Genomic DNA, 16,526 nt, shown 5'->3' with positions numbered 1-16,526 from the left:
AAAATTAAAAATCAGGTTTTTGTGCTAGGCCATTGGTTTTCCTATGTGTTAGATTTCTGACTGAGCAAAAGAAAACTAAAAGGATAATTTGATTGCTCTACTGCATGTTTTGAATTCAAATCAGCTGTGGGCTTTTAAAATGTAACTTCAATAAACTAGTACTTAGATACACACGGTTTAGTTTACAGCCACTTCTGATGTTAACCGTTTATCCTGTAAATAGTATGAAGCTGAGAATGGCATGTTGGGTGATGTTCAGCCATGATATATGGACAGACTTTTGGCTTCTGTTGCCTTGGGAAAATATCTTTTGTTAAAAATATTTAGGTATCTACATCTTTGGCAAAATTAAGGCACATAATAGAAACTTAGCCAAAGTTTTCTGAAAGTTAGAAAGGCCAAGCATTTGGTTTGATTTGAGTCATGAGTAAAGCTTAGCTCTGAATCTTGTTTGTCTGCCAGGAACCATGCAAGTTTCTATTGAATTTTTTATTTTTTTTAAGAATTTTTTTTTCTAGAGTCTCTTCCAAAATTAAATACCCATTGGAAAATGTGCTTTTTCATGTTTGTTCTTCAAATGAATTACTTAATTAAGAGCTAAGTAAAGGAAAACCTTGAGAATCATGAATATTTGGACATTAGGACTTCACATGGCTGGAAGTTGCCCACAGCTGCTTTTTTACTCAAAGGCCCATATTCCATAGTCATATATGCAGTCCAAAGCTGATCTGAGCAGAGTCCTGAAGGTTTTCTTACATGCCTGTAAAAGAATGTAATATAAAGCACTGAGAATCATGTTACATTTGGAGATTCATTCTTTCCAAATAATATATTGTATAAAGAAAAGTTTGGTTTAGAAAATAAACACAGGAACAAAAAAAAAAAAAAAAAAAAGAAAAAAGCTACCATCACCTTTTTCTTGATGATTCTCTGCGCCTCTAAATACATGGGGAAAATATTAGCTTTTAAGAATATATGTGCCAATCCCAACAATCAGTTCCTTGGTGATAAACTTATTTTGAAACTGTAAAACTGTGGGAATCCTGTATCCGCCTCCTGAAGTAAGAGCCTGGGAAGGACAGGTATCCATGGCAGGGAACAAGATCAGGGATCCCTCAGGATCAGAGGAACTCATGTCCTGGAGGCTAGATCACTCTCTCACAGGGCCAATTTCCATCCCCTTTATTATCCTCTATTAATATGAGCATCCCTGAAGTAAAGCACCACTCAGTGTCAGGCTGTCAGATTAGGAGTCCGGTGAGAGGTTTTGCAGAGCCTTCTTGCCAATAACCTGACAACACCTATGTCAGAACAATTCTACACAGCAAGGGCACGGGTTGTGTGTGAAGTACTTGGGGATTTACCTTCTTTTCTCTTGTATTAGCTGCTCTCACAACTTATTCCTTCACGTTTGAAAAAAAAAGAAAAATAAGATGTTACGTGTAATAACACTTCTGCTCTGTGAAAACAGTCATAAAGGGGTATTCTGGAATGTCACAGCTTGTGTAATGTAATGCTTTAATTAGATGTCATGTCCTCAACAGCCTGCAGTCCAAAGATGTCAACTTTATCTAAAGCTTCTGATACACAGAAATAAAGAGATGGAGAATAGTAAAAATAAACAGCAGCACTGAGGCAGAATGAGACTGTGTTGGTATCAGGGAACTTGTGGAGCCAGGGAGGGTTAAGAGTAATGGAGATCATAGATATTTTGTAGGATCTGAGTCTTTTTTTTCCTTGAAGGGACTTGTTGTTAAAAGGCAGACATTATATTACTGCAGAGTTTTTTATGCAAGTGATCTCAGAATGCCTGCAAAATATTTGAAGCATGGATGAACACTGATGCTGTTACACATGTAACTTACTTTCCAAGGAAAGTGCACAGAAATGGCATCTCAGAGAGCCTGTGCTTCTTGTAGAGGACTGAGGCACTGAGTATGTAGGGATCTCTTTCTAACCTTCAAGATATTCTAAGAACAGAGTGGTCCTTGCTAATTTTATACAAAAAAGGTGGAGAGATGCCTACTTTCTGGAAAAGGTCCCAATGCCATCTAGCTGTTTTGACTCCTTTCTGTCTAGTTCTGCTCAAGCAGTGTTCTGGATCTCATTTAAATATTTTTGCTGTCTACAAAGATGCTACAGTAGCACCCATATTTTTTTTTCTTTTCTTGGATTTTTTTTTCTTTTCTTTGCCTCTCCAATTTCTCATCTTTAAAATGAGAAATTTCTTTCAAAGAAGCGCCAAAGAAAAGTTGACCAGTCTTGTAATACAAAATCACAAAGTGAGACCCATCTCACCTAACTGTGTGTTTATATTCTAGATGTCTGCTGTTGAGCTCAGTACTTGGCTTTCTGTTGATGACGGATCAAAGAGGTGGTTTTAGACATTTTCTACTTCATGTTTAGCTGTTTCCTTTTAGGATCAGATGACATACACCTTGCCAATGCCTACTCCTGTCTACTGACTATAAGAGACAGGTATACACTTTCACATTGTAGGCTTCACTGTGTGGTCAGACTAATCCCATACAGTGTGCCTGGTTCAGCCACAGATATCCTGTGGGATCTTTGGCAAAACATCTCATCATTTCATGTCCATTTCCCCCACGTAAACCATTCATTCGTCATGCAGTTGTAGTGCTACCCTCTGCCTGACTTTTCTATTAGACTGGAGGTTGGCCAGGGCAGATGATTGTCTTCTATTAAGTGGAATCATAGTCCTATTTGGATCTATGAAGTGTTGCACAGATTACAGTAATTTGTAATGCCACACTATTGGTTCATTAATATTTTAGAACACCTTTAAGAAGTGAAGTGCTGAGAAAAACGCAGAGTTAAAATAATATGAAAAAGTATAGGCATGCATTGTAAAGAAGAAGATGAGAGAACAGCTACTGGGGAAGTGTAGGTCAGAGTTTGTTGTGCAGTTTTGTAATCAAAGAAATGTAACACTTAGTCCAGCTTTATGGTAAATAGCTTTAGGTCTAGCTAGTGTCTGTCTCCTAAAAATCTTCATCCTTTCTCCGTGGAAATGAAGGGGTGCTTAAAAATATGAATTATTAAATTCTGTAAAGGTTGTCCAGTCAGGAAAGCTAAAACAGATTAAAAAAAAAATAAAAAAAATAAAGGCGCGCAGTCCTCTGTGGTTCTGACATTTCCAAAGGTTTGGAATTTATTAAGATAACAAGGCAAATCCTTCTGTTTTCCAGAATGGAACAAATCTTCTCCCAACCAACAATAAATTAATTTTCCTAATTTTTGTGGATGGACATACAATTTCTCTTTTCCTTCTTCAAAATACAGCATTCAAAAAATGATTGGTTTGTCAAAGATTTATTTATTTTTAGATGTGCATGAAGCACTGTCTTGCCAGGACCTGAATAATTTAGAACAGGACAAAAACACATGTGGGATTTCTGCTTTAATCAATGTCAGTTCCTTATACTCTGCAAAGGGATTTTCCAAGGGTTAACATATATTATGCATTGTCACTATTAATTTATTCTCTATATAAATAAGATAACATTTCTACTGAAGTAAGGTCCAGATGGCACTCCAAGCATATAGCTCTCATGCTTTTTTCCCCTTAAGTTTTCCTTAGGACTTTTAATAGTAGAGTTTCCAAAAACAACCAAAAACTTCCAAACAAAACAAAAGAGCATTGAACTTTCTCTTTATCATTTTCTATTGTTTCAGTTATAAAGAGAACCACTAATGGAGCTGCTGACAAATGCCTCATAGTTTATAAATCTTTCTGTTCTATGTGAGCAGGATCTCATGGATAAAACATATACGGGGCATAGGGAGGTTCACACTGTGTGACAGATGCAGAGATGCGCAAGCCTCGGCAAGATAATATTGTGTAACACTTGTTCGGGCAACAGAACCCTACACTCCAGTTCCTTAGTACCTTTCACAATTAGTTTTGTACTAAGGTGGCTTCTCCTATGTATAGAGCCTGAATTTGCAGTGTATTTTAAACCGCTTTCTGCCTATGCATGGAATGATGTAAATGTAGTCTGTGCCTCCATCAAGTGCTGGTCTGTCGCTGAGTGGTTCAGACACTGAACAGAACAAGGATGTAGTGCAAGGTGTTCAGGATACTTTGGCATCATTCTTGGTCCTGAAGCACTTCAAGAGCTTCAGATCCTTCACAGTAAATCAGCAGTGGATGGTGGGTTTGGATTTAGTTTGGACTATGATAGCCAGTAACAATTAATTGGTGCTCTTAGCAAATCATAATATTATGTAGGTCTGTTGCAATCCTCAAGCTATCAGTCCTATCAATATCTACTTGAGTTTGCAAATCTCTACTTCTCCACTTTTCTTCCAGAAGTGGAACTGAAGCAGAGAGAAGCTAATTGTCTCCAGGACAAGAAAGAGACAGGAAATCTCTCAAATCCTGTGCCAACAGGTTTGCTGAGCCAGCTTTCACTTTTCTGAATGGCCACCACTGCAGCCTTGGCTTAAATCCATATTGAAGAGATACTTGGGAACTGGTCTTAAAAAAAATTTCTGAAGGGAAAAAAAAATGCTGAAAATACATTATTTTTTCTAAAAAAAAAGAAAGTTCATATTTAACTGAAAAACTCAAGTTCACATTTAGGCAGATGTACAAAGATTTTCCAGTTCTTAAGGAGTATTTTTCATGTTGTGATTTATCTGTTTTCAGTTTTTCAGTCTTTTTGCTTTGGATTTTCAACAGAAAACAAAACAAAACAAAACAAGAATACTAAAGAATAGGTCCATGGACATATCTTCTTGAAACAGCTACTTTCAAAGAAAAGCACTTTTAGCAAAATATTTGTAGTAGCTCTACTAATTATATTTAGAGCATTACCTCTAGATAGGTAGTTGTTTTAAGACTGTCATCTTTTCTCAACATTTAGTTAATTTCTCTGATAGTCCCTTGTGAAGTCATTGAAGAAAGAATAAAGGAGGACATCAAAGCACCCAAAGCCAAAAGATTCATCACCTTCCAGGATAAACGTTTTGCAAAAGCCAGTCCTCAGCAGGAGGGTGCAAATTCACTCACTGTGTTTTGTTTCCATCCATACAAATCTTCAGAACTGGTATAATGAATGTATGGAAAATTAACTAAGGAGACAGTTTTCTCATCAGCATCATCAAAACTAAGAACAGATAATCTACCCTGTAAGGTTTCAAGTCAGAAATAGAAGACAGGAATAAACAAGTCCATTTTGAAAAACTTTGTTTTGAGATGGCAGGCATGGAATTAGGCCAATTTTGATCCCATTCAGATTTGGGCACTGAATAAGTGGTGGCTTTTTTATACCAGTTTTGGACTTTGTCTCTCACTTTAATTCAAATTTTGCCTTGCAAGTCTTAAAGATCAGACTGATATATTTCAGTGAGGCTTTGTGGACTTGAGTCCTTAACTGAACTGATCACAGATCCTTCTGTTGTGGCAACTGCAGCTTTCTCTGCCAACTAAATACTCCTTTAAAACCTGTGAGAAAGAACTCACTCAAATAAGAGACAGCAAGACAGCATTGCCTCAGCTCTAAAGACGAAAAGGGAGTTCTGTCAGAGAACAATATTTCTAGACTGGATCACTTTATTTCAGGTTTCAAGTTTTGGAGTTGGGTTTTTTTTTTCAATTAATTATTTCTTAGTCAACTTATTAGACTCCAAAGAACTAAAAAACGTAAAACAAAATAAGAAATCACTAAGATACAATTCATTGTATCTCAGCAGATCTTCATTCATACTTCTCACTATGTTGATTAAAATGGATTATTCAAACCTATTTAATCTAATTCTCAATAATACACTTTGTACCCTCAGAACATTTTTTGTCTTTCTTCTTTTTTCTTTTCCTTTTTTTTTTTTTTGTCATGCATTTCCGTAAGTCAACATGTCTCAGAGTTAGAAATTTGCAGTTGTTTATCCATAAGTAATTGTATTTACAGCCAAAGTACAGCCATCTCATTACTCAGGTCAAAAGCCAATTTATTTATAATACAAAACATTTGAAAACTGACATCTGTTCTTGAGATACACAGAACTTCTGAATTGACGTCAATGATGTAACCACACACAAAAATGTTTCCGGTGAATTTCCTTACTGTTTTTATCTGAATGATAACTCAGCCCAATATAGTGTAATTTGCTTTCTGTTCTTCATGTTACACAATGGTGTGAAAGGGTAATTTTTAAAAAATGCTCAATAGTTATAATGTGAGCCAAATTCAAAGTAGCTAAGCTTAGGTATCCTTCTATCATGAGGGTCTTTTCTGGGCCCAGATACAGGTATGATAGGCACTGCTGGGAAATTGCTCCTTACTGGTAAAACTTGAAAATCTCGGATCACTTGAAAGTTGGGGAGTAAATAGGTAGAGGTATGCTTTCAAATGTTCCTATATTTTTGAAAAAGTAAACGGGCAGCAGTAGGTATTTGCTTTCTCTAAGCGGGTAATATTTTCCTAAATGATCTCTGGCAATGATTTATATCTGCAGTTTTCAGTCTTCCTCATAGTATGAAACATATCTTGAGAGATTATCTTTCAGCAGCTACTGCCACTATCATTAAAGTGCAGATTTGCTCTCTGTTGATTCCATATTTGCAAAATGTGCCTCCAGGATTTCTTATCTGAAAAGGAATCATTAGGGAATAGGGTTACTTTTTCTTAGCTATTTACAGGGTGTTAGCCTCTAAGAAGGCCATAAGGAAGCAAGCCTTCTGGGGCCATCAATGATAATTCAATGTAAAGTTCAGTATAAAGTTCAATATAAAGGATTTTTCACCTGAATAGATAATAATGACTTTGAAAACACTTCAAAGTGGAAAACTCAAGCTTAATTTTGAAATGCCTATTCTGGAGGTAATTTGGGTTCCTCAGCTGCCATTTATAACCTTAAGAATTTGTCTATGATGATGAGTAATTTGAAGTTAAGAATGTCCTGAAACCTTGAGATATTTGTTTTGTCCTCTCTAGTTAATGATATCACCAGTGGCTAACCCAGACCGGTACAGTTGCTTTATCGTAATCCTATTACTTAAGGCTGGGAAACACCATTAGATCATCTAGTCCATCTAGTCACCTAGTCTTGCTTATTAGTAAGAGTGATTAATGTATTTCAGACCTCATAGCAGGATCCTTTTGTTGCTCCATAAGCAGTAGAAGGCTAATCCCTTGTGGATTTACATCCTTCCCCAAGATAGGGATGACTGATGCCATTCATATGGAACATGAACCCCCCGATCAGCCAAGAGGCATATGTAGCAGGGTTAGTCCACACCTAGCATAGACTATTCCAGACTTACATACACAGAAGAGTTAGTCCTGACCTACAGACCTGCATGTTTTATCAGCCCAGCTGGATGATAATCTGCATGACTGGGCATACAGCTGCTTCCAAAGGGGTTGGGTAACAGCTAACTCCGGTCTGCCTTTCCTTCATGGGGAGTCTCTCCTTCTCTTTTCTAATGTGCTCCAAATTTTCACAAAACTTCCAGAAATATAAATATTTTTGAATCTTCTACCCTTTTGCAAGATTGAAATTAGGCAATGTAGTTGGAATTGGATGGTGTTCAGTACTTACCAGACAGACAATTTAATAGATTATCTGGTTGCGAAAGTCTCATTTCTTAATGTAATCAGAATTACTAAATAAATCATCTTACTGCAATCATAATGCTAGGTGTTATAAATCCATAACTTCAGGTGTTTTCCAAAAGGCATACAGAATGTGCCGTATAATTCTGAATTTCTTCAGCTCTCCTTCTACCTCTTGCATACTCACACTGAGTATGAAGTATTTCACTGTGGATGGTCATAAGTGTGACCTGAGTGAATATTACTCAAGTGAAATGAGTATTTTCAAGAATCAAGTTTTCTTGGCCTCCTTAGGAATACAAAACTAGAGTCATAATGACCCCATACAATGACACAGCAGCTGCCTAATGTGCAGGATCACTAGCAGTATAGGTGATAGCTGAAGAAGGGCTTTGCTTTTTATTACCTGAAGAAACTGTGCTGTTAGAGAGGAGAGAAAATTAGGTTTTGATCAAAACAATGGAATTTTTTTTTTTTTTTGAAAGGCTTCACTCACACTCTTTTTTTCCGGGAAAATGCCTGAAGCTCTCAGATGCTACAGTCACAGTGTTTCCAATCAATGATTCATCCCCCTAAAACCAGCGCTTTGGATCCTTTTTTTTTTTTTTTTTTTTAAATTTGTCTAAATATGTCTAAGTAGATGTTCTTATTAAAGGAGAGCAGAAATGTACTATGAAGAGAGGTGGACATAACACAGAATAGGTAAATATGAAATGGTTAGGCCAGACATCGAAAGAAAGTTTTCAACCTCTAGCACAGTGAGATTTTACAATAATTTTAATAAGATTGTGGTAGCATGAAACGTGACTATTTTTAATATGTTGATGGAAAGAACTGTATGATATTGTTGTCTGTAATAAAAAAGCTCTGGGCTTGATGATCAAGGAAGTAAGTGCCTTGCAGCTCTATGCCCCATGGTTTGGACACGCCACTCCTATTCATTTTAATGGAAATTACATGCCCAATTACAAAGATAATTTTGAAAACATGTTTTGCTGTTTGAAATCTGTACAGGAAGTTCAGAGAATGTGTGTTGTGTTGACAAATAAATCTCCTTCTGAGTTAGACACCAATCAACAAGTGTGAAACTTTTGAACCAACATTTTCAAAACCAGATGGCTAGAACTAGAGTCTTAGATTCATATTTAGGAACTTATTTGTATTACTTTTCAGAAGTGCAAGCTTTTAAAATTATGGCTTCAGTAATATGAAAAGTTGATAGGCAGATTTTAAAAAGAAGAGCATTCAGAAGTATCTATGCAAGGTCCTTAACATCACAGGCAGAATTCTTTAATATTAATGCAAAACCTTCAATTTTGTGTTACATTATATTTCTCACTGGCTTTCACTCAAAATCCTCTTTTGTTTTCCATTGCATTGATGAAATTGAATAGCTTTCTTACGCTTATTTCATTAAGTGAAGGAATCATTTGCGAAGCTGGTTGTTCTTGGTACAGGTAGACTAGAGGCTAAAGGTCTCTTTCTCCCTCCCCAACTGCTAATTCATCTTCACTGAAATAAAGAGATTATTTTTTTTCCATTCATACTTGCAATTAGTTTAACTATGTTGGGAGGCAAGATCTGTATGAGTAAATACTGATGAAAATGAGACAATGGAATGAAACATGAACAAATAATAGATAGAGTTCCAAATCCTTTAGGTTTACAGGAAATAAAATAGAAAACACATTGAGAAATTCTGAACAAAAGATCTCTTTAGAAGGAAATGGTTTATCAGCAAAGTTCCGACATTTTAAATTTTTTTAGTACAAACATCAGATTGGGTGTGCCATAATACACTATTATGCATTCAAGATTCATATTCCCTATTCACCTCTTCTTCCTGTAGATGGATAATTCTCAGTACCTTCCTGTAACCAGAGGAAGCAAATTAGGCTGCTTGCTTTTACAATTGAACCTTCTAATTTTATTTTTCTTTTTCAGGTGGCATGGAATAGGCAGTGTATCTCCATCTGTTCCCCATTTCAGGAAGACACCATTAACCCCACTACTCTGGTAAGCTGAATGAAATAAAACATGGCAAAGAAGAAGTTCCTTTCAAATTCTTTTAAAAATCCCCTATGTCTGTGGAACAGACATGCTTTATTGAACAAGTTTCAGAGCAGTACCATGATTTACTGCATTTTCAGCTCAAACTAAATCTACATTAAATCACCAATATATGTGATGTCAAGGTGAATGTAGAGATGGAAAGAAAATCAGAACATACAGATATTTTACGGATTTAAAGATAAGGGATTTAAGCATGTGCAGTGGCAAATCACTTTTAGAAATTTTTTTTGGTAGTTGCCAGCTTTTGGAGTCTACAATAGGTGAACTTTCCATTGTCATAGATGAAGAAAGTCTGCCTTATCCTCCGTCAAATACTGGCCTTCTAAGCAGCTTGGACATCATTCCAGTAAGACCTACCACAAGGATGTGTTCTGTCGCCTTCTATAAGCAATTTTCTTTTTCTTCCATTCCAGAGCTAACATGGGGTTTGGGTGAACGTATAGCATGTAACTCATCACCAGATGACAGAATCACTTATAATTCATACTTACATGGCTATTGGGAATTAATCTTTGGCAATTACTTACAGATGAGAGAGAAGAAAGAAAAGTCCTTCCTGGATAACATGTATTTCTGAGATCTGAGTCAGTAGTGATACTAGGCTGTGAAGCAGAAAGGCATTTTTTGTTAAAGAAAAAGAAAATAAGAACATCTAGCTTTACCTCTGTCTTCTGATTCAGTAAAGAGTTGTCCTATGGCTGCTTGTTAGTGGCTTTTGGACACTCCTGCACAGTTTGGTTTCATTTTCTGTCATAACTACCAAGTGATTTTGGGGCAAAGAGAACCTAAACCATGGCTGGCCTTCTTTCCCTTGATCTGTCATTTGGTTTTCTTGAAAAGTCTTTATTCAGCAAATAAGGTCTTGGAGGAAGCAACAGTTATCTGTATCTGCATAGTAGTTACTAGTGAAAAGTTAAGTCCAAAATGCCAATAAAGAGTTAAATTATAAAGATAAGATTTGTATCAGTAAATGTTACATGTGTATAGTATATCTTTCTACATCAGAAATAATCACTCCATGTTTCTTTTGTAAATAAAAGGAAAAGGGCACATTTCTGTTCTGTTTTAGATATCTGACTTATGATGAAATGAATAGTGACTCTGACATGACTGCTTCTTTCCACTGACGGTAACAGAGACCTAGCTTAGGATTTAGTCATCAACATTTAGGTAAATCAATCACACCTAGATTTCTTAAAACCTTGTGTTCTTACTTGGTGGTAAAGCAGCATCTCCATAAATAAAATGCACTAATATAAATGCATAAATATGCACTCTATAAATAAAAGAGAAAAGTGACAATATAAGATGACGAATGTAAAGCAATGGCACTTCAAACAGTCTAGCTAGCAGAAAATTTTTACTTTATGAAAGATGTTTACTTTCATGCTTGAAAAACAATATTTGCTAACATTGCTGTTGGATCAGTTAGAGATAGAGAATAAAAATACATTACAATTATCTAACCAAAAGAAAAAGAACAGGAACTAAACCCTTCAGAGAACAATAGTTGTAGTTTCTGAAGGTGATGTTGAGTCATCAACGGCATTCTGTCCCTGGAATAATGTTTAGGAAGTGAAAGTGTGGTCTTGGGTATTGCAGCCGTCCAGAATAACAACCAGACAAGATCAAGTGATATGATCTGACTATGTGACTTTTCAAAAGAGAGTTGGTTTTTTTTATCTTCTTTTTTTAATTCTCCCTATAGTAATTGTTCTTAAGAATTTGTAACTCTTTAAGATGGATCTGTGAAGGGATCCCCACTACATAGCAGAGGTACAAACTCAGCCAATGATTCTACCAATTTCTTCTGAACTTTTACTTGAGTCTCTAGAAAGAATTTTGTCTTTTAAAGTTAAAAACACAAAAATTGCCTTTATTATTGTTATCTGTTGTGTAGCTAGGAATTTGCTATGTTTCTCACAAAAAAAATGATTAAAATATGTCATTTACACTCAATGTGTCACAAGCCAGAAACTCACGAGGGGAGAGGAAAGCATGACAATGAGATCATAAAATTACCCAGCAGAAGAACTTACTAAAATGATCCTGGATTTTCCTCATTTTTTCTTACAATTTCTTGCCTTCTTTCTTCTTTTTTTTTTTTGTTTTGTTTTGATTTGTTTGGGGTTTTTTTGTAGGTGAAAATTTTAAAAGTGATTTAGTGAAACCAGGTAGTTAATCTGGTTTGCCAACAATATGTCTATGAACTCAAAGAACAAGCATGGGGATGGTGAATAGGGGTGAAAAAATATAAAGACTGTAGGAAATCAACAAGGAATATACACTTTGAAAGAGAGCTGGCAATGGTTATGTGATGTATGGACTGGAAAGTAGGAAGAGATGCTGGAATGATACGATGGCTGCATCAGCAGAGGAAATGGTTACTGCAGAAATTTTTGGGGCTTATTAAACCTAAAAGATGTGCATTAAAATGCATATAGATGATGAGAATGGGTTAGAGTGAGTGCTGTGGAGAAAGCAAGCACTGATTTTGCTCCAGCATGTATGATGGTGGATATAGAAAAAGGTCTTAAGCTATTTTAAGCTACAGTTATATGGGAGTCAAGCAAAAAGAGAGCATGGTTAGCTGTGATTATTAAAGGAAGTGGTGTAGACAACTTGCCTTGATTATATTGGACTTAACAGACAAGTTATTCTAGATGAGATATTCTAAATGAGAACAGTATGAGTGAGATCATGACTCTAAAAGCTCTGGAGCATAGAAGTGTAAATTCTAAATAGTTAGTCTAGCCATGGCAGACAAAAATCCATAAAAATAAATAAGGAAGTAAACATGGAAAAGGGGGAGTCCTGATGTAATGACTGATAATGAGGAAACAGAGCTGCCAGTGGGGCTGCTGACAGAGCAGTTAGAGAAATGAGCAGTGAAGAACAATCATGGGGGCCAGGGAGAAACTGGCTGCCAAGAAGAAGGGAAATGACTAAATGCATTAAGGACAACAGGAAGATCAAATAGGCTTTGAGCCAGGCCAGAAAAAGAAAGTCAGAGGGAAGCTACCGTGGCTCATGTGCTGGATTGAATGGTTATTCTGCAGAAAAAGCAACAACTGAGATGTTATAAGCACTCTAAGATTTAGAAGAGATAGAGATAAGACAGGTCCCATAAAACTTCTCATACAGGAGAACAGACGTTTAGCATTCAGTGGCTTTTCATCATTATCTTTGATATTTGCTTGCAAATTTGCTTCTCCTGACCTGTGCACTACTGATTTGGTGTACAGGAATTCTCTGTTCCAGCAGTTTCTCATCACAATGTGAAAGGTTCATCTCATTCCGCGATGGTAGATTTTTATGCTTGAAGCAATTCCCTTGCGTTACTAATGGATCATTTACACATCTGAGAATGTTGTTAAGAAGCTGCTGAGGTAGAATGGGATTTCAGCTGTAGCAGCTACCTACTGCTCTTATTTCTTATGGCAGGCTCCTGAGAGTTGCACAACTGCCTATTAGCAAGTTGATGATGGATGCAACAGCTGTAAATTTATAAGTAATTATAAGCTTGAGACTCCTAAATTAGAGAACAGCAATTTGTAAATTTTAAAACAGACCTTGAACCAGGATCTTTTTACAGGATAATACCACCAGCAAGACAACAGGTTAGTGGTTGAAAGTTGTAATCATTCCTCTGCCCTTTCTTATGGTTCTTTATCTCTGTTGAAAACAGATAGTCCAAATCTCAGGCCAATTTACCACAATGCTTCAAGTATGGGCTTTAATTTTTCTATTGATCTGCTGGATGGTCTTCAGGAAGTTATATGTTCCTCTCTAATTCACTGGAATATGTCGCTATTTCCTTCTGCAAAGTCACCTAAATTCATTTGTTCTGGAAAGTAAGTGAAAATTGAATTAATACAGCAAGGAGGCAAAACAAGAATAGTCACTCAGCAATGGTGACAAAGAAGAAACAACAGAATGAGGAGGAAGGAATAACAAGGCAGCTGGTTCAGCAGATGGAAAAGAGAGAGCATCATACCCATGGTGACTCTGTGAAGCTCTTAAAGACACACTAAAGTGAACACTCTGGAAAAGGAAAAATGAGAGAATGAAAAAGATGCAAATTTGATGCACAGAATGTGGAACCTTGTTTTCCTTGTAGTCTTTGACAGAAATATACCTGAAAGGCCAGAGACATGGCTATTGAGGAAGACAGGAACAAATTTCCTGGAAAGAGAAAACTGTGTTCTTCAAATTGTACTTAAATGAGTGAAAGGACCGAAAGGAAAACTGACCTTTTTTTTTTTTTTTTTTTTCTGCTGTTTCATCTCCTGGTCTTACAAGTCAAGAACTAATAGGTGGGCTTGACCTCACCTAACTTTAGAAGTCTTCATCTGAGTTAATTTTTAGCACCTGTAGAGTTAGGTGCCTCTGGCACTCATTCACTACCAGGTAAATAATCTGCACCTGTAGTGGACCCTGGGCACAAAGAGAGGGCACCAATGCAGTGGTATTGCTATGTGAAAACAAGCTCACAGCATCTAGAGTGTAGCAGCTTAACAAGAGGAAAACAGGACAGTTAACATGGCATTAATCTGGTGCTCACAAAGCCAGTTTCTATGCTCGGTGTGTTATTGTTACTACCAGCTGTGCAATCTCTGCCTCCTTTCTTTCATGAGTATACAGAGTGCAAACCTTCTAACACAGGTACTGTCGCTCACTCTGTATTTGTACTGTCTCTAGGACAGTGCTGCCTGACTTTGTCTGAGGTCTGTGTAGGACATTATAACGTTGACAAGTTTGCTCCCATCACACAGTGATGGAAGTTCAGCCCATCTCTCCCTGCAGCTTCAGTGTGTGGCTTCTCTATCCCAGTTATTCACATTATTCAGAGAGGTACCTGAGTAAATTTTGATGGAACTGCTCACATGCTTAAAAATTTCGCAAGTATTTTTAAATAATATCTGAGTTAGGCCTCTGTTTAATTGCTTTTCTCTTCTATTTACCAATTCTAATAGAATTCAATTACAAGAGTAATAATCTCATCGTGTGTATGAAAAGAGAGAAAAAGACCACCAAGTAAAATTAGAATGCCAAGGCACTCCTTTCCCTTAGGTACTTTTTTCCTATGAAGCCTGTACTTGGATTGATGGCTGCTTGTACCCCTTTATTGCTTGGTTTGGATCAGCTCTGCAGTACTTTCCAAATTTAAAAATGAAATGTGTGACCCTTTTTTATTTGTTGCCTCCCTTAAAAAAAAGTGACTGAATGTTCTTGTCTGACATCAGCAGTGTCCCTTAGAGAGAAGATTCATGAGATACCATGTCACGGGGAAAATTAAAGGGTAAAAGGGCACCCTGAATTCTATTACTTTTATTTCTCTGTTGATTTTTTTTTTTCTTTTTTTAAATGGGTGGCCTTTTACTAGTTCTCTATCTGTTTTTATGATTTCTGCTAGTCTTTGTGTTCTTACAATAAAGTAGTGGCACAATCACTGACAAGGGAAAAATAATCAGAATGTCTAAAATACTACTTTAGTTTCACTCAGAAATATCACAACCAAGGCTTTCCTGGAAGAGTGAAGAATGATGCCTAACTCGAGCAATTTCGCCTATGAACAAAGCACAAACAGCTAATGTGCCACATTGTCACAGCTATTGTAACACACTGCTGTGGCTAATTTTAGATCAAACCATAGAATATACAGATGTGTTTAAGCAAATATCTTGCCTAAGAAGAATTTTTGGGTTGTGAAACAAAGTCTAGAATGGAAATCTACTGCCAGGCTAGAATACAATGTTTCATTAGAACAGTTGGCTTTCAAAGCAAATCTAAACTCCTATGCTGTTCACAGTATCTGTCCAATAACTCTACTAATTAATATTATTTAATTGTAGGCTGCTTTTTGACCCCACTGCACAAAAAGAGGCCTGTTTTCTTAAATGTAGTGAAATCTTAAAGGTTGATCTTAAAGGTCTTTTCCAACCTAAATGATTCTATCATTCTATGACCATGCACTTAAAGTTATGTGGGACTTCATGATTTCTACGTAGCTCAAACTGTGAATATATTCCTAGTATTTCGATTTTTTTTTTGTTGACAGACATAAACAGATTTGCATAGCATGCCCAGAGTGCCATTTTAATGCTGGTGGGTTTAGTGCCATTTTAATCTTGGTTTAAGTCTTGTTTACTTTGCTGGTCAATTGGGTTTTTTAGTGTTGTTTATCTGATGCTGTGATAATATGAATTTAAACCCTAATGTTGAAAAGGGAGATCAAATAAAAAAATGCAATTGTCATATTCAATCATTCTTGACATGGTGAACTATTTTATTTATTCTTTAGTAATGCAATTAAAAATGTGGTTAACAACTTATGTAGTGACCTCAGGAAAATATCTGTCTACCTATGTTTTTATAAATACGAGAATAAGATATCAGTGAAACACTGTCCACAGCCTATCTAAAAACCAAATAATTTTCCAGCTCCAGCCAACTCCAGCTATGGAAAATAACTTAATTGTGATTTCCTCCACTCTTGCACAATGTTGATACAAATCTTAGTGCCGCTTTGTTTATCCATTTGGGAATATTATTCTTCCTCAAAATCATCATAGTTGTCCTTAAGATTCAACATGTGAGTGTATATTAATTAGTAAAGCAGAGATGTTTGTATGGTCTATCATCTGCTTGTGAGTGAACTGTTTTCCTTGGTTAAATATTCCACAGTATAATGGAGACCAGAGTTTGGTCCAGTCGTTCAGATTTTGGGATGAAGCTGTTAAAAAAAATTCAACCATAACAACATGTCTCTTTTGGGACAGAAACTGCTGACACACTTTTTTGTTTGGCGAATCAGTGTGATAACTGAGTTGGAAAAACACTTTCTGGCAATGTGAAAGTAGTCACAAATAT

General features: G+C 36.3%; 1 protein-coding gene across 1 annotated transcript in view; it reads left to right on the top strand.

The window, feature by feature from the left end:
• Positions 1-7,213: 7,213 nt before the first annotated feature.
• HGF (hepatocyte growth factor) overlaps positions 7,214-16,526 on the top strand; it is a 94,605-nt gene continuing 85,292 nt past the window's right edge. Inside the window, exons 1-3 of the mRNA XM_035901090.1 lie at positions 7,214-7,251; positions 9,525-9,596; positions 9,888-9,999. Coding sequence (XP_035756983.1) covers positions 7,214-7,251; positions 9,525-9,596; positions 9,888-9,999 — 222 coding nt within the window. The remainder of the gene's footprint in view (positions 7,252-9,524; positions 9,597-9,887; positions 10,000-16,526) is intronic.

The sequence above is a fragment of the Egretta garzetta genome, unplaced genomic scaffold (genome assembly GCF_000687185.1).
Source record: "Egretta garzetta isolate BGI_Z169 unplaced genomic scaffold, ASM68718v1 scaffold148, whole genome shotgun sequence".
Lineage (NCBI taxonomy): Eukaryota > Metazoa > Chordata > Aves > Pelecaniformes > Ardeidae > Egretta > Egretta garzetta.
The sequence above is the reverse complement of the archived record's forward strand: the minus strand, read 5'-3'. Positions and strand labels throughout refer to the sequence as shown.